The following is a 22567-nucleotide window of genomic DNA, read 5'->3' as shown; positions in this document are numbered from 1 at the left end:
GTGAAATTAAATAAGTATTCCAGTGCTCAATCCCTGGGAATCAATGATCGGAAGGACGTGTGAGCTGATTCTCCCCCTCTGCTCTGCTCTGGGGAGACACCTCCTGGAGTACTACACCCAGTTCTGGGGCCCCCAGCATAAAAGGACATCAAACTGCTGGAGTGGGTCTGGAGGAGGGCTGCAAAGATGTTCAGAGGACTGCAGCATGTCCCATATGGGGACAGGCTGTGGAAGTTGGAATTGTTCAGCCTGGAGAAGATCAGGCTCTGGGGAGACCTTATAGCAGCCTTCCAGTATCTGAAGGGGGACTATAAGAAAACTGGGGAGGTACTTTTTTACAAGGGCTTGTAGTGATAGGATGAGGGAGAATGGATTGAAGCTGGAGGAGGGTAGATTTAGACCAGATATTAGGAAGAAATTCTTTTCAGTCAGGGTCATGAGACACTGGAACAGTTTGCCCAGGGAGGTGGTGGATGCCTCCTCCCTGAAGGTGTTTAAGGCCAGGCTGGACAAGGCCTTGAGCACCCTGGGCTAGTGGAAGGTGTCCCTGACCATGTCAGGGAGTTGGAACTAGATGATCTTTAAGGTCCCTTCCAACCCAAACCACTCTATGACTCTATGATGTGCAAATACACAAACTCTGGTACCACAACAGACGGGGTGGTGGAGCATGTCGCCGCTTGGTGCCTGCCAAACGGATCTCATCCGTTGGATCGCATCCAACTCACTGCTTCTGCCACTTTATGCAATCTTTGACATCTGACTGGCAGTGGGTGAGGTGAGCACTTGCGATCTGGCAGTGTGCTGGTTAATGACCATGCGCCCTCTGCTGATACAAGAAATTTGTTTACCAGACTTGGTCAGGTTTGGGAGATTTGCTGAGGCCTCCCAAAGTGATTAGCTGTCCAACAGGCATAAAAAGCTTAGAGCACCACATTACACAAAGCACCGCAGAATGCCAGTTTCTATGAGCATCCTTCCCTTGCTGCAGAGCTCATTTGGCTGTATTTGCTAAAAGATAAGGCAAAACCGGATTTTTTTCCAAAGCTGGTATATACCAGAGTCTCAATTCTTCCCCATGTAGAAGGAAGGGTGGTGGTATAGCAGAGGCAATATGGAGGCTGCTGCATTGCCAAGAGCAAAGTGTTCTCCTGTGCACAAGACTCCAAATCAGTTCTACAGCTGAGAAGTTCTTCACAATGTGGATGCTGAAATACTGCAACGTCTTGCCCAGAAATGTGGTTGAGGCCCCATATCTGGAGACAATCACATTCAAGGTCAAACTTCATGTGGCCCTGAGCAACCTGATCTAGTTGGAGGTGTCCCTGCTCACTGCAGGGTGGTTGGATTAGATGACCTTTGTGGGTCCCTTCCATCCCAATGCATTGTCAGCCCCAGGTTACTCTGACACCTCTGCAACTTGCAAAGATCCTCCAAAGAGGGACTTTTTCCATAGCTAGAAATGCCTCCTCTCCACTGGACACTTTGTCTCAACCTTTACTGAGAGGTATACAGATCTTTGAGCAAGTCTGTGATAGGGATTAGAAGTCTAGAAAAGCCTTCAGAGACTGCCTCTAGCCATTCCTAATGCCTATTCAGTGGTTCTCCTACAGATGAGATTACACTCTCTCCCTCCTTACCTTCACTGTATGAGTTCCTCTTCACTGTCTGAATTGAAATTTTACCTTTCCAGCTACCTTTCAACTAGCTGCTGCTTAAATGACTGCTTCAGTCTCCTCTTCAGAGGACTGTCACAGAATCACAGATCGCTTTATGTTGTAAGGGACCTTTGAAGGTCATGTAGTCCAAGCCCCCCGCAGTCAGCAGGGTCATCTTCAACTCAAGTATGTTGCTCAGAGCAACGAACAACATGACCTGGAATGGTTCCAGGAATGGAGCATCTACCACCTCTCTGGGCAACCTGGATCTTCAGGCTCTACACTTTGGAGTGCATTCTGCCCAAAGCCCATGTTTATATGATGATTTTGTACATTGTTAGGCTGTTTGGGGTTTGTTGATAGAGCCTACAGTGTCTCAGTACATTGTTTCTTTGCTCATGCAAATCATGAAGGTGAACCTGCCTTGGTGGGTGGGTTGGATTCAATCTACAGAGGTGCTTTCCAACCCCTACCATACTGATTGCTATTAAAGGCCCTAGTTGCTGACCAAGCCAATCATCCATTAGGCAGTTTACATATCAAAGATTCAATACATGCTTTCCAATTTTCTGGCTGTCAAGTGTATTCAACATCATCCAAAAGATTCTAAAATTACTACAGAGACAGAAACTTCCACATAGCTAATAAAAGCTTCATCCTTCTTGGAAAGTGAGCTAAAAGAAAAAACTTCTCACTGAAAAAGGATCAAAAATCTGTGTTATATTTACAGTAAAGAATCTGCCTACCACTTCCAGGGCCTGGAGTGAACTGAGGATGCATTCTAGAGCTGAGGTGATCTAACTGAATTTCTGTGTGTGTGAAGGCTCCCTTCATTTCCTTCTGAATGATGCCTGATGGATTCATAAGCTTGTAAGATTCCCTTTATATATCTTTTTTTTTTGTTTGCAATTGCTTTTGCTTTAAGGTGAATAATTCCTTTCTCTACCCTTTCATTCCAATAGTTCCATCTTTCCTGTATGGGAAAAGTACATTTTTATATTTTTTTTTCCCCGCTTTGGTTTGATAACCCAAAAATACAGGTCATAGACAATGTCAGCTCAAATTAAAGACCTTTCACTGCATGGTTGGGAGCCAAAGTTTCCCTTTATCAGTTGCTCCAGAGCATGAGGTGAGCATTAGAAACCAAGAACTGGCTCACAGTTAGCTCTTCTTTCAATCTGCCCTGGTGCCCCTCAGACCTTCCCCAGGTGGATGGGCTTGTGGGGAACAAAGACAAAAGAATCTGCCAGTATTTTCCTCCCTGCAGGCAGCCTTTCCACAGGTTTTCCTGCTCACCTGCTCCTGCTGATTCAGTGTTTGTGCTGAGTCAGGATGACAGGGCTCTACACAATAAATTTATGATATGTAATGTCTAGGGACAGATCCTCTCCAACAGAACATCTATACAACCTTACACTAAAAAGTGGTTTAACATGAAAAGAAAAGCATGCTGACTCCACAATTTCACAAAAGCTCAGTTTCTCATTTACCCTTGAGGGTGGGAAATGCAATTCTAGACATAGTGGCACCAAGCCAATGACTCTGAAACTTACCATTAGCTATTTAGGCAAGTCAGTGTCAAAGTATCAAATTACCTCTATCCAATATTAGGTGGAAGCAATTACTTCTACAGCATTTCTTTGCTCTATATTGTTCCTGTTTCATCTTAAAGCCCAGCTGTTCCTTTTGCTCTTACACCTCACCTATCTGGAACACTATCCTTTTAACACTGAGGTTTGGTTTAATTTGTCACACCTCACCAGAGAGGAATCAGCACTTCATCTTCCCCCAGGCAGAAAAGTACTGATCAGCTAAACCATTATAGGAAGCAAAATGGTCCTTAACTATACAGTGGCCATGGCAGGTGTGAAGGACACCTTGTCTTCCTTGTGCAGCCACTCCTAAAAAGCAGTAGCAGGCATAAGAGAGGGGAAGAGCTAGAGGAAACAGCCTCAAGTGCCAGGGGAGATTTAGGTTGGACATTAGGGACAATTTCTTCCCTGGAAGGGTTGTAAAGCCCTGGACCAGGCTGTGCAGGAGAGTGGTGGAGTCCCCATCCCTGGAGAGGCTTAAAAGCTGGGTAAATGTGGTGCTGAGGGACATGGTTTAGGGATGGACTTGGCAGTGCTGGGTTACTGGTTGGATTTGATAATCTTAAAGGTCTTTTCCAACCTAAACGATGCTGTGGTTCTGGCTCTCCAGAGAGGGGAGGACAGAACTTTGCCTGGCAGAAGGAGAAAGTAACTGCATTGTGGAAACCTGCTGGAACTTACCCTGTTCTGCCCATTTCTGTCTGAAGCAGGTAAAGCTGCATGATGCTGGATTAGCAACATTTACCACAATTGCACCATCTGCCACAGAGCTAAACACCTTAGCTCAGTTTACTGGTGAGTGATCTGTTCTTGTGCAGGAGATCTTGCTGCTGCTTCTTTTCAGAAAATTATGAGGTTTTCCTTCTACTTCAGGGCCCACTCCTGCAAGCATTTAAAAACACATATATACTTATGAACCACATTTATCTGAGCAAGGGAACTAGCTGAGAGATGGATGTGCAAATTGGAAGCACATCTTGGCCAATGAAGGTGTCAGCTGCAAGGAAGACAGGTGGTTTTCAGCTTGTTACATCAGCTTCACTGCTCGCTCGACTAGCCCTCACATAGCTGTTCCTCAAACATGTTTGCTGCATTGTAAAGGCATAAGCCCACTCCATCTGTAGCAGAGCATTTGAGCTCTCCATAAATATGCATCTTCCCAGCAAATTGAGCTGCATTTCCAAGGGAATTTAAATCAAAATGATTGTCTGCTTGGGAAAAATAACATACCCAAGTGGTTTACAAGGGTGATGAAGTCCAGCTTGAAACTCAGTAAAAGTCTTTCTCACTTCTGGGCAGAGGCAGAGGTCTGGAAGGAATGACAGCATTAAATCCAAACCTGACAGGTGCAAGTCTCAGCACGATTCACTTCATATGGAATCACACACAGAACTATTTTTAGTATGGGAGATATTGTGGCTTTGCATCCACTTCTCAAAAAGAAACCCTGAAGCAGAACATTTCCCAGTTTAGCACAGCATTAAGAAAGGAATCAGAGGGGCAAGCATGAAACGACTGTTACAGGTATTGTCCATGTCACTTTGGAATCTAAATGCCACGGGCTGGCCATCATAAACAAACCATCTTGTTCTGACCTGAAGGAATGTTTGATATATTTACTTATTGTGGAGCTATGCAGTGGGATTAGTACGTCAACTGCAAGTGGGAAAGCCTGCATGAAAGGTAACACTGAAAAGTATGCAGACAACATACTAGGGAGACTGTGGATACCCCCTAGCTGGAGGTGTTCAAGGCCAGGTTGGATGGGGCCTTGAGCAACCTGGTCTAGTGAAAGGTGTCCTGCCCATGGTGGGAGGAGTGGAACTAGATGATTTGAAGGTCCCTTCGAACCTAAACCATTCTATGATTATCATGCACAGGGAGCTCATACTGAGTAGATACAGTCAAGTGACCAAATGGATTTCACCAGAATGTTTTCTAGAGAAATTGGACCAGTGCAAAGTCTAGGCCATGGCTTATCTCCATATTCTCTCTGATTTTTCACTGGATGCATACAACCTCACCTGTGACGTACTCACCTCTCTCCTGCAGTAGTTCCCCATCAGTGATCCACACAGGCAATGTGGCTGCAGCAGGGTAGACCTAGGTGGATGAAGATGCAGCATGAAAAGATTTTCCTAGTTCTGAGAAAAAAAGAGAGATAAGAATTGCTGAGCATGCTGACTGCAGCTCACTTGAGAGAGCTCCCCACTCCCTTCAAAGCACCAGGGGCTCACAGGGGAGCACTGCAATGTTCCTGCCCCAAGGGAAGGGTTAGGATTAGGGTTAGGAGTACTTTGCTGACTCTAGAAAACAGGCTGGGAAGCCTTAGCTGCCAGGGGAACAAAAGGTAGATTTGAAGAACTGAAAAACCCCACAAAGCCAAACAACAAAAAAGGCAGTTTTGCACTTCACAACGGTATTAAAGATTCCAACCCCTACCCCTAAATGTAGGAGCTGAGAGTTGGAGGAATGGGCACAAATTTATCTCTTGGCTCCTGGAAGGAAATTACTGCTGCAGCTTAGGAGAAATGGGACCTTGTCCTGTGCTGATCTATTTAGCTTTGAATCCTGTAAATGTCAGCACGTTTGTTCTGTGCTCCTGGTAAAACCAAACTGCCTTCCTCTTCCTGCAGGTATTTTTCTCCCTACAGAATCTCAAGCAATTAGTACCACATAACCATGCAGCAGCCCAGGGGCTGAGACCCTCAGAAAATCCCTGTGGAGACATGGGTTTCTCTAGCTAGAGCCCATCTCACCACCTTCAGTGAGAGGGCAGCCCAGAGCATCAGACACCTCCATGGATCAAGCCAGTAGTCAGCTTAGCAGGTCAAAATCAGCATCATCCATGGCTGCAGATCAGAAGTCCTAAGCATAACTCAGGAAGGGAGTGGTGGCCCAGGGCTGAGATGAAATAGGTCTGATGGGCAGAAGTGTGGATAGAGGCCGCAGGTTCAGCTGGTCAGGATTATTAAGATGGGCAGCAGCAAAACTAATGCCAAAAAGACTTAGCACAGGCAACCCCTCCCCTTGATCTTGATAAAGAACATCTGGTAGGATCCAATAAACAAACATACTAAAATATAGAAAGCTATCAGATGGATAAAAACAAAGGCAATGTCTACTTTTAAAATCCCTTCTTCATAAAGCTTCTTCTCTCACCACATTTCACTTCCACATGACAAAACAGTTACTCAGACTGTGCATGCATACTCCATAATACAATGCTTTTTTTTTTTTAGTTCTCCCTCACGTTTGCCACTGTTTATCATAGTGGCCTGGAATAAAGTCACAGCCTAAGCTGTGTCCAGAGAAAGATGATCATTCAGGCACAAGTAATAAGGGAAAAAACCCTCGTTATAGATCTGACCTCTGATGTATGTGGGAAGCTAATTGCAATCAATGTCTTTAGCCACACACAATTTACTACAACATGATATGTCTGGTCCGTAAGGCAAGTAAAACTGATCCCTGGCAATGGCCATTATTCTTCACACACCACTTTGAGTGATGCTATTGGATTCCCCATGTGATTTCCTACTGAACTGCATTTCAAGCCTTCATGATTTCCTACTGAACTGCATTTCAAATTAGAGAAGTGGGAGTCGCTGCAAGCAAAACTTTCATCAAGCCACAAAGAGCAGCAGTTTCAGCAGAATATAACAAAAAGATGAGAATTCTCCTGCAACAAGCAAAAATGATAGGGAGAAAGGCACATGTGGTCTTTTGTGGAGCCATACTGTTACAGGATCCATAGCTATATATAGCAGCTGCTACCTCATCTTAAAACCTGTGCACAACACTTTATTCTTGCATTACTTCCAATATATTTCAAGACTATTCATCGTTGACCTTGACAATGGTTGGAGGGATGAATTTTACACAAGTTTTGGTAGACTGCTTCTGAGAACTTTTAAAGTCTGCAAAGACCTTTGCAACAAATCAATGAAGTTCAGAGTGTGATTAATGATCAGGTGCTGGCTTCCACTGTAGGATGAATTGCTCCTGCAACTTACTACTTGATTAGATGCACTACTCTTTGCTTAGGTGTCCTTTGATGATACAAGAGTCTTAGGTGACCCAGCAAGCCCAAAAGATTCTTCTCATACATTCATGTTGACAATGCCACTACTTCATCATACACAGGAAGACCTAGACAGGCTGAAACTTGTCACATGCACAATTCTAAGAGGCAAGGATCATGCCCTGTCCTTATCTTTGTGGAAATTTGTCTGGCTGGACACATTATAAAGCCTAGTTTTAGCTGAATACCCAATCCAGGCAAATACTTTCATGTGCAAATAAATGCAGCTGGGTAATGCTGTATCTTCCATCTTGCTTATCAATACATTTTACCACCATGTGTACACTCTGAAGAAAAGTCCAGTGGAACCTGTACTTGTGAAATTCTCCTAAAAAATCATTAACTTTGCCATAATGCCCAATCAAACAACAAATATACTTTGCACCTCAAGTCCTATGCCAGCCATAAGAATTTTTAGCAACAAACAAGAACAAATGGAAAGGAATGGAAAGGATGCAGAAACCTGTTCCTGGCTTAAAAGCCAGGTAGATGGGAATGAGACCTGCAGAGAGTGGAATTACAAAATCATAGAATTGTTTCATTCGGAAAAGACCTCTGAGATGATTGAGTACAATTGTAAACCTAAGACCACGATGGTCATTAAACTGTGTCCCAAAGTACCATGTCCACAGGTTTCTTCAACACCTCCAGGGATGGTGACTCCACCACGTCCCTGGGCAGCCTGTTCCAATGCCTGACCACTCTTTCAGTGAGGAATTTTTTCCTAATATCCTATGTAGACCTTCCCTGGCACAATTTCAGGCCATTTGCTCTTGTTTGTGTTGCAACGTTCAGTTTCAAAGATCTTTCTCGTTACAAAAATGGTGCCAGCAATAGGTAAAGAGTAGTATTAGACTTAAAGAAATAAGATTCTGATTGGATATTACAATTGCAGTGAGATGTTTTACTACTAAAATAGGAAGACTGCAATAAAATTATTTTTAAAATCCCAGCAGAAACGCTGACACAAATATTGATGCTGACTGTTGACTTCAGAAAGCAAAAAACTGACCTTCAGACTAAGCACGGTGGCTAACAGAAAGCTTTTGCCATACAAGGGAAGGGAAAAGGGACAAAAGAGTCACAAATATGTCTCTGCTTTCCGACCTTCTTCTCGGGCAGCTCCAGCTCCTGCGTGCTGCTACGCAGATGCTTTGCCACACTGCAGAAGGATGAATCAGCTCGCGGGACCCGGCTGGCCGCGGCTAGAGGCTCACAGAAAGCACTGGAACCCGGCTGGCTGCAGTGAGGGACTCTAAGGGAGCACTGGGACCCGGCTGGTCGCAGTGAGGGGTTCGCAGGGATCGCCGGAGGGGGAGTGCCCCCCGAGGAGCCCCGTGAGGCGCTGTCCGCCGCCGGGGGAGCCCCGCGGGGCGCGGAGGAGCCCGTGCCGCTGTCCGCGGTGCTGACCGCCGGCGGCGGCGGCTCTAGCTCGGCATGGCCCGGCTCGGCCCTGCCCGGGCAAGCATGCTTCCTCTCGGGCCGAATGGCGGGATTAAGGCTGCAGTAATCGGAGCCAGATTAACTGCCTGGAAACCGGCTGCAATCTGAGCAGCTGCACAAATGTTCCCCAACCCAGGAGATCGGGGGTGGGATGGGCATCTGCCGCCCAGATGCTGCACCGCGATTACTGGGAGGGAAAAAACCCAAATCTGTCATCCGTTGCTTTTGGGCAGGGCTGGGCTGGCTGGGATCCGGCAGCCCCTCCTCTTCCTCCTCCCTCCTCCTCTTCCTCTCCCTCTCAGCCTCGCTCTCCTTTCCCGGCTCAGCCGCCTATCCTGGTGGGGGCGAGACGAGCACAGAGCCCGCAGCCCCTCCCCGGCGACAAGCGATGGGCGACATCCCCGGCCTCGTGAAAATCAGCGTCTCCCTCAAGATCCAGCCCAACGACGGGGCGGTCTATTTCAAGGTGGACGGGCAGCGCTTCGGCCAGAACCGCACCATCAAGCTGCTGACCGGGGCCAAGTACAAGATCGAGGTGTCCCTCCGGCCCGGCACCGTCCAGGCCACGTAAGTGCAGCCTCCCCGCTCGGCGCGGCTTCCCTGGCCCTCCCTTCCCCGCTGCTTTATTTTTAGAGGTTTAATATTTTTTCCTGGCAGGCTGACAGCACGGGGTTTCCGCGATTTCTCGTTCTCCCCGCCCTTTCGCTTTGGTGGCCCCGTTTCTGGGTCCCTGGCCAGCTGTTCCCAGTGCTTTGCTCAGCTGGCTTGGGAGAGAGACAGCATTTGGGAGTCGCTTTCTTTCCTCTCCCTCCCCACCTTCTCCCGGAGCCATTCATACCCAGCCCGTTTTCTCCCTCCTTCCCTGCAGTTCGTGCTGGAGGCAGAGGGAAGAGGCCGTGTTCAGGAGGCACCACGGCCAAGCCTCGTAGCAGCATTGCAAAGCAGAGCGGCACCAGGGGGGATGCAGATGGAGAATCGGGTCTGGGTGGAAGGGCAGCCTAGGAGAAGAGATTACACTAACCTCTCCCCAGATACTCGAGATCACAACCCTCTTGCCTTTCCTTTCTACCCTGGGTGACGGCAGAGCCCTGACATTTTTCAGGAGCCCCAGTGAGTCAGCAGCACCCACAGGTCTTCCTAAAATCCTGGAAGCATCTCCTAGCACAGAGGAGGCCAGCCCACATGCTGGCTCTAAGCTGCCAGGGAAGAGGACCTGCTGCTGAAAGGTTGCATCCCATCTCTTTGCAGGACAATGGGCATCGGGGGAGTCAATGTTCCACTGGAAGAGAAATCAAGGGATGCACAGGTGGCCTCTTACACAGGCATCTACGACACAGAAGGGGTGCCCCATACCAAGAGTGGGGAGAGACAGCCCATCCAGGTGAACATGCAGGTATGTGGTCCTCTTATCCCAGCATAAGAAGACAAGGGAAGGCAGCAGGGTGTTGACTCCCAGAGGGAATTGTGGAGGTAAATATTTCATGTCAAAGTCTGATCACAACTGCTGCCCTCCTCTTTGCTTTGTGTCAGTAAGACTGCCAGTCAGAGCATAGCTGGAAAATACAAGCCCTGGTTCCCAAGTAGGAGCATTCCCCGAGCACAAGGGGTGACTGCTCTCCCCTTTGACTTGTCATCTGCAGGATGCTTCAGGGCTTGCCAGAGGCTGAAAGCGTACAGAAGAACACACACCCCTCCCTCCAAGACTGTCTTGTCCCTTTCTTTCCCCATAGGCTTCCATTAGCACATTATCTCTGCATTTCCAAATCTAAGATTTTATTCAGGTGGCTCCTCACCCCAGCCCTTCAGAGAAGGTCCAAGGACCAGAACTGGATATACCATGGCCCTAAGAGACGTGACAAAAGCTCCAGCCTGTAAGGCAGCAGGCTGACAGAAGACAGGAAGAGCAGCAGGCAGATTTCCATAGTGCTCTTTGGGTGGGGTGCAGAGGGAGATTTGTTTAGTTTTGACTTTGGTTTGGTTGTTTGGAGTTTCCCTCCCTCTTCCTGATTCCAGTTGTGAGTGGTTCCTGCTGTTTATTCTATAACTTCTGCACCAAAAAATGGGACAGTAAGCTATGTTCATGTGAAGCTCTTCTAGGGGTCTGATCCAATTTATACAAGTTTAGCAGCATGTTAAGGCCACTAGATTTCAGCTTTTTCTCAATGCATTTGTTCACTGCTTGCAAGATTTCATCTTCATTTTCACTATTTTTTTGAGTCATCTTTTAGTATGATAACCATCTCCTAAATAAGAACTGCAACATCTCCATTTGGAGTTTTTAATAGTTACAGTACATGTAACTTAATTTTTGGAGACCCACATCCCAGGTACCACTTCCTAGTCTTAGGATAGTAAGAGTAACTTGAAGTATTTGTGCACATATATCACTTTCATATACAGACCTCTCCTTTCAATGCCCAAGCAAACCAAACACCCAGTATAACTTTTCAATGAGCAGAACAGGGCTGCTGGATGCCACTGCTGAGTACTGCAGTCATACTTTACAATGTTTTCATACCAGGAGGTGAAAGGGCAGCGCTCCAAAAAACCTCAGCTGTTTCAATGCATTCCTGTTTGATTGCCACCTTTACCCAGAAGTGTAGCACTATTGTGAACTCTGAAAACCTGCAAGTTTAACTTTTATTATGGAGAAAACCAAGGCAAACCACAAATGAAGCAATTCCAAGAAAAGTAAGGAGGGTTTGATTTTCAGATACAAGCTCTGAGAACGTTTGCTGCAGCATCAGGATTGAGTAGCCACAATATTTGTTGCTTTTACAAATCAAATCCTGGGATATCAATCATGAAGCTAATAGGATTTTCTAGCATTAACCAGGTCCTCAGCCCTTTTTGGGATCTGATCTTGATAAATAGGTTCTCCAGTACAGACTTAGGTGTCCACAGTTGATACTTTTAGGTATTAAACATCAGCAACTCAGCAGGGATTTATGTTTAACTCATCATTTAGCTGCTTAGCTAGACAGAGCCATAACAGATTTAGGGAACCAGCCTCAGATATACTCATCTGAAAACTGCTTCCAGTACCTACTTCCTGAATTCTCAAAACTGGTTTTAATGCATACAGCTTTAAATTTTCCCATTTCCTTCAATTATGAGCACCTTCTGCCCCCATTCCTTTTCTAGAACAGGCAGGATCCTGATGCATCCTACAGAGATAAGGACACTACTGAAGCCATAAAATCTGAACTCACATTACCAATAGACCCATTAAGAACTGGTCTGACACTGCCAATCAATTCCTGAAAGACAGAAGGTCCATAAAGGTCCATAAAGCTCCATAGGAATTTATCTTACATCTGCTTTAAAGTTTTAAACAAATAATTCTTTGAGCTCCTACTTTAAGTGGTGAGTAGACATCTGGCCTGTTACGATTTATACATCTCCAACAACAACCTTGTTTCTGAATTGCAGAATCTGAGGATCCATTTGCATTACCTGGATGCTCAATTATGTGCATTATCCAGAAACTCCTAAACTCTCCACCAAATGGTATAAACTGAGTTACAAACCTCTTCTTGGGTCTGATTTTAGTCTTTTGTCAGACTAAACTAAGATTGAATAAAGATGCTAGACCTCTTTTCCCAGTAATAAATAGCCATCAAATCGTCCTAGCATGCAAATTCAAGAGTGATCATAGAATGGTAGGGGTTGGAAGGGACCTCTGGAGATCATTGAGTCTGACCCCCCCAACCAAAGCAGGATGACCTAGGGCAGGTCACACACTGAATGACAGAGCATAGCAGACAGGGAAAGAGCCTTCTAAGCCTGACCTACAAAGAGCAGGGCCATCCTTCCTCCCTGTGGAAGGCAGCACACAGGCCCAGTGGATGAGCAAGGATTCAGATGCAGGAGCCATGGGAATTCAGGGGAGCTCCGAGAATTCTGTATGCTCATTATGCCACAGAGCTGCTACATCTGCTAAGTACAGGGCTAGGGGGGGCAAGGCACATGGTAGTGGAAAAGCTCTGTAATTAATTCTTTCCTTCTCCTGGAAATACACAGTAGTCAAACTACTCAGGGTAGCTCAGCAAACTAGGTCATTGGAGGAACTTGTTTTCTTCCTCTATCTTGTTGAAATTCAGATCTTTCCTGAAATGAAATGCTGCTCCTGTACCATATAGCCTTCTACAAAACTACAGAAATTCCTTTTCTTCCTCAGTTTCCACCCTGTGGATGGCTGCTGCTCCTCTCTGACTATTTCTCTCTGTGGATTGTGCACAGTCATATCCAATCTGCCAAACCTTTACTATCTTGCATGATGAGTATATCTGGATTACTACCAAAGATGATTAATAAACCCCAAAATCCTTAATTAAGGTTTTAGTTGCTGGAAGAGATTAAAATAGCCTGTACATCTGAGCCTCTCTTTGTCAAAGGAAGTAGTGGAAATATTCCAGCTATACCTTGAAAGTAACACTTGGAACTGGAGCCAAATAAAAACCTTCCGCTCCTGCTGTTGTCAAGGCTAAATTTAAGCTACCACAGCAGGCTGGGTGAAGGTTTGAAGCAATGTCCATTATGCATCAGCAGCTTATAACCCACATCTTGAATTAAAAAAAAAAAAAATTCATATCCTTCTGAGAAAACTGGGTACAGAAGGTTCTGCTTGCAGCTGAGGAAGAGCCATTCTGGTAAAAAGGTTTTCACACTGCCTTTGCTAGTGTGATGGTAATAGGCAGATGAGCAAAGGTCAGCTCCCAGGCACATGATGAGAATGGAAAACAGTCAAGTGAAGAAGCTGTCATTGAAGTGAGTGATGGAAATATTTAAAAGGAAAAAAATCAAACTCAGTGCTGTTCAGTAGTGCTGAATCCATGATCTAATAACATACACAATCAACAGGCCACAATACTGGGGTAAACAGAAATACATGCAAGCTTCACAGCCATGCTTCAGAGTCTCTGCAAGGTCTCAAAGGACACTAACTTGAATTTTACATCGTCACTACAACTGAAATCATAATCTACCCTTGAAAGCTTTACTCACAAGGTTTTTCTGATGTTTTAAGGGTGTCCAGCAGTGGCTCAGAGGACATTTTTACAGAATCATAAAATGGTTTGGGTTGGAAGGGAACTTAAAGATAATCTACTTCCAACCTCCCTGCCATGGGCAGGGATACCTCCCACTAGACCAGGTTGCTCCCTGTCCAACCTAGCCTTGAACACCTCACCTCCAGGAGGGGGGCATCCACAACCTCCCTGGGCAACCTCTTCCAGGGTTCCCTCACTGTAAAGTATTTCTTTCTCATATCCAGTCTAAATCTCTCCTCTTCCATCTTCAATTCATTTGCCCTCATCTTATCACTACAAGCCCTTGGAAAAAGTCCCTCCCTAGCTTTCTCATAGGCCCATTTCAGGTACTGGAAGGCTGCTATAAGGTTTTCCCAGAGCCTTCTCATCTCTGGGCTGAACAGCCCCAATTCCTGCAGTCTGTCCCCATAGAGGAGGTGCTCCAGCCCTCTGATCATCTTTGTGGCCCTCCTCTGGACCCCCTCTAACACTTCAATGTACTTCTTCTGTTGAGGGTACCAGAAATGGACAGAGTACAGTATTCTACATAACTTACTACAGCCATAGCCTTGTTCATGTCAAAATTACAAGCATGATCAGACACTTCAGTCAATGTCTCTCTACTCCTTCCTTGTACTAAATACTTGTATTAGACACACCTAGCATCTGTTACAGTCAAGTCTGAAAAGCTGCACTATCACAGTACAACTAGTAACTATGGAAATGCACAAAGAACACCTTTTGTTTAAGTTTCATATAAAACATAGAACAGGTTCCCCAGGAAGTAGTATGTAGTCTAGTAGTAGCACATCTCAGTCAAGACATTGCAAACACAAGGCTATGAAATAGAGGGATGTTAGAGATTTCAGATTGCACAGAAGAAGGAATTTTCCCAATCCTAACTGCAGTCTCTAGCTATAGGTATAAAGGTGCAGTGATAGCCAGTATCACTACAGGTCGCTGGCTACATGATCTGCAGTATGTATAAGACATTCTGAGATCACTGGGCCAACTACTGCTGTGTCATCTTAAGAATGATTGTAGCCTTGACTCTTGCTGTTAGTGACATTATCCATATGGGAACTTCAACATTTTTACTTGCCTTTCTCAGTGCAAGAGGACAGAAGATGGAGTACTCAATCCTTCACATTTTATGTATATCTAAGCACAAAATGCTGCTAGAGCAGGCTTTACAGATTTATTGACCCTTGTATCAGCTGTTTCACATTCCAGGGTTTCAGAGGAGTGGTGTTTCTCTTTAAGACAGAGAAACAAACAAAAGAATCCATTCACGAGCACTGATATCCCCTCTTCCTTACAGTTCAACGACATTGGTGTTTTTGAAACAGTCTGGCAAGTCAAATTCTACAACTACCACAAACGAGATCATTGCCAATGGGGAAACAGTTTTGGCAGCATCGAGTACGAATGCAAACCAAACGAAACACGCAGTCTTATGTGGATCAATAAAGAGACCTTCCACTGAAGAGAGGTAAAACCAATACTGCTGGACTTTCCCTGAGGAAAAAGCTACCTTTTCAAACCAGCAAGAAGCCTTAACAAAGGCATCCTGTAACACTTCTTTGTTCCATAAGGTTCCAACAACTTTGTTGTATATACAGGTGGTGCCACTAAAATCTTTGCCTCTTACCATATTTTAAGTTTACCATGGCATCTGCAGCTTGCTTTCTCTGTCACCCTGAGAGTTCTGAAAAGTTCATGGTAAAGAGTATTTGATAGCTGGGTAGGAAGTCATAACATCATAACACTGTCGTAAGTATTTGGCTTATTCCCACTCAATGGTTTCACCTGACAACTTTTGTGAAATGTTTTGCTTTATCACTTAGAATTTGGATGCAACATGGGGTCAGTGATTTATGTATTTATATTTGTGTTTGCTCCTAAATCAGTGTGCTCCTTTGTACATGTCATCCCAGTGGACAGCAAAAAGTGCAAATTATGGGTATTAGTAGGTTTAGATAAGTGGCAGCTACTGCACTGTTGATATTGTGCTTTCATACCAAGGAATTTGGAAACTCATTTTCCCTTTTGTTAAGTGCTGTAAGATATTCTGTGAAATTTGCTAATTTACCAAACCAAGCCAGGATTCTTTGTTTTTAATTTTCTCTGAAATAGCTTTAGGAAATGGTATAAAATGTGCTAACCTGAATGAAGGGAAAACAATAAATCAGATGTGGTATCGAAGACATCTAACAACATTGTTAGTATCTATCTTAAGATCATATAGTATTCTAGAAAGATATATCAGCCATACTTCATTTATTTCTTAGAGTTCTGATACTAATCTCCCCATTTTTGTCTCAATGACACAGTGCTCAAATCAGTGAAATCCTAGAAAACCACTTTTTCAAGCGTGGCCACTGTGTCACACCAAAATCAACAGGCTTTCTGACCAACAAATACTCTGCAGTGTGAAGAGTGTAGATTCCAGTGCCATGTTTCTACATGCACTGCACCCTTGCAAATGAAGATCAGCATGTAAGCGTTTGCATGGTTATGACTAAAGGTGCTACATAAACACTCTATCAGTGTTTAACACATCCAGACAACAAACTCCACATCTTTTCTTCCAGGAAATACAGCAGGGAAACAACTGCACTGTTCCATCCCCAATTTATGCTGAAGTAAGCTGTAAGTTCTTGCATATCTGTTATTCCCTTTGTGAATAATTTGTAAATGGTGTATGTAAATGGTAACCATGACTTTTGATCTTTGTAATAAAGGATTCAAACAATCTCTTCGCTAGTATGACCATCTAAATGAGTTGAAAATACTGTATTAAAAAGGCAGTGGCTTTAGAAAGTCAGGCAGTGATAGCATTCGATAGATCTTAGTGATAAAATTCAACTGCATTTTGTTGAACTAATATAGTATGGAAAGTAAAGAATCATAGAATTGTTTCTTTCAGGCAAGACCTTCAAGATCAAGTCCAGCCATTGACTTAAGACAGCCATGGCCATTTTGACTCCACCACCTCATTGGGCAGCCTCTTCCAATGCCTGACCACTCTTTCAGTACAGGTATTTTCCCCAATATCCAACCTAAACCTCCCGTGGCACAATTTCAGGCCATTTCCTCTCATTCTGTCAACTGATGCTAGGGAGTAGAGACTGACCCCAATCTCACTCCAGCTTCCTTTCAGGTAGTTGCAATGAGGTCTCCCCCTCAGCCTCCTCTTCTCCAGACTACACAATCCCAGTTCCCTCAGCTGCTCCTCACCAGATCTGTTCTCCAGACCCTTCAGCTTTGCTCTTCTCTGGACATGCTTCAGCACCTCAACGTCTTTCCTGCAGTGAGGGATCCAAAACTGAACCTGGTATTTGAGGTGCAGCCTCACCAGCACTGAGTACAGGGGATGATCACTTCCCTATTCCTGATGGCCACACTGCTCCTTATGAAGGCCAGGATGCTGTTTGCTTTCTCGGCCACCCGAGTACACTGCTGGCTCACATTCAGCCAGCTGCCATCTAGCACCCCCAGGTCCTTTTCTGCTGGGCAACTTTCCAGCCACTCTGCCCCAAGCCTGTAGCATTGCATGGGGTTGTTGTGACCTAAGGGCAGGACCTAGTATTTAGCTTTGTTAAACCTGAAGGATGGAAGTGGAATACCAAAGAAATACTTTCTTCCATTGAGTTATTAATCAAAAATCTGCAGATTTCTACAGACAAACAAGCCTGACAGCAGCACTGATGCAATGCACCACTGGAACACTGAACTAGCCAGATGCATCTCTACTCAGGCAGTAGGGCAGAGGCAAATTTCGCTGTGAGGAAATTCCAGAAATAATCTGTGTTAACTTCTTTTCTGGCCTAGACAATAGAAAGAATTCTTCAAAATGAAAACGCTGAAGTAAGCTAATTCAAAAGAAATCTGTATTTTGGACAGAAGTGTTCTTGCCAGCACTTTGGCAGAAATTTCCAAGTAAGAGGCTTCAATGAAAGTTCCAGATGTCAATGAAGTCCATCCCTGCACTGATGGAACATGACTTTCTTCCATAACAACTGGCATGCTTTTGTTTTGTTTGTACATACACACTGGAATCACATCAGCAAGAAATATATGGGCTTCATAAATGAACAGAGAAACTTCTGTCCAAATAATGTTAAAACGTGTGAGATGGGCCTTCACTTTGAGTTACAGAATCACAGAACACATCAGGTTGGAAGGGACCCTTGAAGGTCATCATGTCCAACCACCCTGCAGTGAGAAGGAACATCTCCCACTGGATCAGGTGGCTCAGGGCCCCATCAAGTCTGAAGCTGAATGTCTCCAGGGATGGGATCTCAACCACATCTCTGGGCAACCTGTTCCAGTATTTCACCATTCTCACTGTAAACAACTTTCTCCCTATGTACAACCTAAATCTACCCTGCTGTAGTTTCAAACTATTGCCCCTCATCCTATTGCTACAAACACTTCTAAACAGTGTTCCCCAGCCTTCCTCTACCCATCAGATATTGAAATAGAAGATCTCCCCAGAGCCTTCTCTTAACCAGGCTGAACAGCCCCAAACTCTCACAGCCTGTCCTCACAGGAGAGGTGCTCCAGTCCTCTGATTAAATTCATGGCCCTGCTCTGGACGTGTTTCAGCAGGTCCATGTCCTTCTTCTGCTGGGGGCTCCAGAGTTGAACACAGTACTCCAGGTTCACCTTCTATGATACCCTTGGTCCACAGTGTCCTATCCCTCCAGCATTTAAGCATGTTACAACAAATAACTCTAGCCTCCCCTCTCCTGGAGGGGCTGCTATACTCAGCTATCTGGAAGCACACCTTTCCCAAGGTACAATACTCATGTTCACATTAATGTCAAATAGGGCAGCAATTTTCTCATGTCCTAGCCAGCCCTGTAGCAGTTCAGCTGAAATTCAGTTCAGAGGGCGGTCAAGAAAGAGCCTACAGCTGCAGCAAGCTGATTGAAAAGGAAGAAGGGAACAGCCAGACCAGCTGTGTCTTGCAGGCTCCATGTCCTGACACTGAACCTTGCTGCCCATGCCATAGCACTCCTTTTACAGACAGTGGCAGCAATTAAAAGGATAAGAATCAGGTAACAGCTTGGGAAGGTGTAAATGGCATTTATCAGCTGCTGTTATATCCTCCTCCCCTAGATGAGGATTAAACATACAGAAATGTGACTGTATGGCCTTACATTATTCCTACGTAGAAGATGACTCACATGATGTTTGTTGAGTATCACCATGGACAACAGCACTGATACCCTGCACATGTAAAGCAAAACAGCCCCATCAATTTTCCCTTGGGATTTGCTTTGTGGCTACCTTAAGGGCAACCAGCTCAAACTGGGACACACAGCAAACGTTGGCTCCTGGTAAAGGAGACCCCAAGACTTTAGCAGTTCTCTGAAAGTAATGTTTTGAGTTTTTTTCATCCAGGACAACTCTGGCAAATATTCATAAGGCTTGGGTCACTAGAAAACTGTTGCTGCGACAGTGTGATGCATTATTCAGCCAGCAGCATGTAATCTCCAGACAAGTTTGTTCTTTACACCCCTTTTTTTGAAGTAGTATTTCCACATTTGTTCACAATAGGACACAACACTCTAAGCTTAAAGATACATTTATTGTTATCCACTACAATGCCAGAAAATGCTGACAGTGTGTCAATCCAGCTGAAACCACAAAGCACTCATATCTGAAGGTTTTTATACATGTCAGAGTTCAAGACTTTTTCTCCTGAAGTGTCCAGCTTTCATTTTCACATGAAAGACTGAAACCAATATAACCAAATCTTTCAGTCACCTTTTCATCTGCATTTAGGTAGCAGTTGTCACTTTCAGACTGCTGAGTAAAATGATCTGAGAGCAGTAAGAGTTTGCACAAGGTTTCATGTTTAGTGCAGCCTGTGCTTTGGTATCTCCTACTGTGAAAAAGAAGTAATACTGCTAAAACCTCCATGGTCTACCAACACAAGGCTGAGACACCTGGAGCTGTTTAGTTTGGAAAACACAAGAGTGAGAGGAGATCTTATTAATGTTTATAAATATCTGAAGGGTGGGTGTCAAGAAGGTGCCAGGCTCTTTTCAGTGGTGTCCTGTGATAGGACAAGGGGCAAAGGATACAAACTGAAACACAGGAAGTTCCACCTCAACATAAGGAAAAACTTTACTGTAATGGTGCTGGAGCACTGAAACAGGCTGCCCAGAGAGGTTGTGGAGTCCCCTTCTCTAGAGACTTTCAAGACCTGTCTGGACGTGTTCCTGTGTGACCTGGCCTGGCAATCCTGCTTTGGCAGGGAGATTGGACTTGATGATCTCCAGAGGTCCCTTCCAACCCCCACCACTCTATGACTCCAATTCGCTTGCTTTAGCTGAGACTCTGTTGATTGTTTTGCAGATGCAGAATGATCTTTAGTGATTCCAGAATAGCAGAGTATCAGAAAACCTCATTTATTACATTCTTCCTCTAAAGGATGTACAATGAAGCTGTAAGTTGTGTAGTACAAGGCTTTTACGTGCCAGCTGGTTAAAAGCACTTGCCATGTAAAATGTTGATGCATGAGCTGTGTTGCATAGTTCTATTCTTCTAGAGTCTTCACATTAAGCTTTGATTACGTAAGGATGTGGCAGGCTGTAAATGCTAACCTCTTTCTGAGATCTGAAACAAGTGCTGTGACTCTCAGAATTCAAAGCATTGAGAACTGCCTTCACAACTTTGCCACTTCTGAAGCACCGAGTGGCAGTGTGATGAGTCTTAAAACATTCAAGTTTTCCCTTAGCTCTACAAAGCTCGCAAGCAATGGTTGGAAAGTCCCATTACTGCAGCTAATCCAGATCTTTGGCTAGGAGAGTGAGGCACTCCTGCCCACGGGCCTTCCCTGCTGTATACTTGGCAGCTTTCACCAGCATTTCTTGGACTGCTTCCTTTTCCACTCTCCATGAGACCAGCATTTAAAGCTTCAAATCCCTGTGAGCCCTGGCTTTCAGCCTTGGAAAGAAAAAGCTGCATCAACATAGCAAGAGCCAAACCAGTCCTCTGCATCATTTTCTGTCCTTACCTCAAATTTGTTTATTATTTCTCTTATTAGTCATCACAGCATAGTTCTGTGCACTCATGAAGGATAATTCCATGATGGACCTTACACATAGAATCATAGGCTTGTTTTGGGTGGAAAAGACCTCTAAGATCATCAAGTCCAACCACCAACCTAAGACCACCATGCCCATTAAACCACATCGCAAAAGGCCACGTCCACACATTTCTTCAACACCTCCAGAGACAGTGTCTCCACCACCTCCCTGGGCAGCCTGTTCCAATGTCTGACCACTCTTTCAGTAAAGAAATCTTTCCTAATATCCAATCTATGAAACCTCCCTTGACACAATTTCAGGCCATTTCCTCTCATTCTATCACGTGATACTAGGGAGAAGAGACCAACCCCTACCTCACTCCAACCGCCTTTCAGGGAGTTGTAGAGAGCAATGAGGTCTCCCCTCAGCCTCCTCTTCTCACTTCTCTCAGCCACTCCCCATAAGACTTGTTCTCTGGACCCTTGACCAGTGCTGTTGCTCATTACACATAACCTTCTCAGCCTCTTCTTGCAGATGAAATTCATACAGATTCCAACTGTATCACAAGTATAAAATAAGAAGAAAATGTCCAGCTACCAAAAAAAATAAGGTAAGATTACAGTAAGCACTGCTGATGGTCAGTGGTGGAGATCTTGCAGTATCTGCCATTGCAGATGGTACAACACCTCCTCCACTGACCACCAGCAGTGTTGGAGAACTCAGACAAATACAGCTTGTTTACACAGTGCTCTAATGCTCACTGAACTTCTCTGTATAATAAGACATACACAAGCCAAGAATCACAAGATTTTGTGACTTCACACTCTGCAGTCATTTGAGTTTGTAATCTTTTGCCCTGCAGTGAGTCACACCGCTCGGATACAAGTACACAGATACAGAGATCTTCACTGGAGACAGGGGTTAAAAGCAATGGCAGCTTTTCCATCCATGGTGATGCCAAAAATCTTACATTAAAAAATCATTCCTAACATCACATCTGCATTGAAAAATTCTAAGGCTTTGATATTCTCTTTTTCCTAATGTAGATAAACTTGAGTCTCAATGATGCCTTGCCTGCCATCAGCAATGGTTTCATTTACCTCCCTGGGGGAACACACACTCCTCCTTCTTTTATCCCACAGAATCATAGGGGATCCCACAGAATCTGGAGATCATCAAGTCCAACCCTCTAACCAAGGCAGGTTCACCTAAAGAGGATCACACCAGAACACATCCAGGCAGGCTTTGAGTGTCTCCAGGAACAGTGACTCCACCACCTCTCCAGACAGCCTGTTCCTGTGCTCCAGCACCCTTAAATTAAAGAAGTTCCTCTTTCTGTTCAGCTGGAACTTCTTATGTTCAAGCTTGTGCCCCTTACCCTTTGTCCTGCCACTGGGTGCCACTGAAAAAAGACTGGGCCCATCCTCCTGACACCCACCCTTTAAGTATTTATAAGCATTCATGAGATCCCCCTGAGTCTTCTCTTTTCCAGACTAAAACGACCCAATTTCCTCACTCTTGCCTCATAAGGCAGATGGTTCCAGTCCTTTAATCATCTTTGTAGGTTTCTGTTGTACTCTCTCAGCAAGGTCCTGTCCTTCTTGCCCAGAACTGGACACAGTATTCCAGATGTGGCCTCATGAGGGCAGAAAACAGGGGGAAGGATAATCCCCCGTGACCTCCTTGCCACACTCTTCTTGATGCACCCCAGGAT

At 44.8% G+C, this 22567-nt stretch overlaps 1 protein-coding gene across 1 annotated transcript; it reads left to right on the top strand.

Annotated features, from left to right (window-relative positions):
* Window positions 1-9165: 9165 nt before the first annotated feature.
* CNRIP1 (cannabinoid receptor interacting protein 1) lies at window positions 9166-15293 on the top strand. The gene is made up of 3 exons (XM_054383802.1): window positions 9166-9344; window positions 10026-10170; window positions 15129-15293. Exons 1-3 carry the CDS (start codon window positions 9166-9168, stop codon window positions 15291-15293), a joined length of 489 nt encoding a protein of 162 aa, XP_054239777.1.
* Window positions 15294-22567: the final 7274 nt, after the last annotated feature.

This window comes from Indicator indicator, chromosome 9, assembly GCF_027791375.1.
Source record: "Indicator indicator isolate 239-I01 chromosome 9, UM_Iind_1.1, whole genome shotgun sequence".
Lineage (NCBI taxonomy): Eukaryota > Metazoa > Chordata > Aves > Piciformes > Indicatoridae > Indicator > Indicator indicator.
Note: the sequence above shows the minus strand (reverse complement) of the source record. Positions and strands in the feature narration are given on the sequence as shown.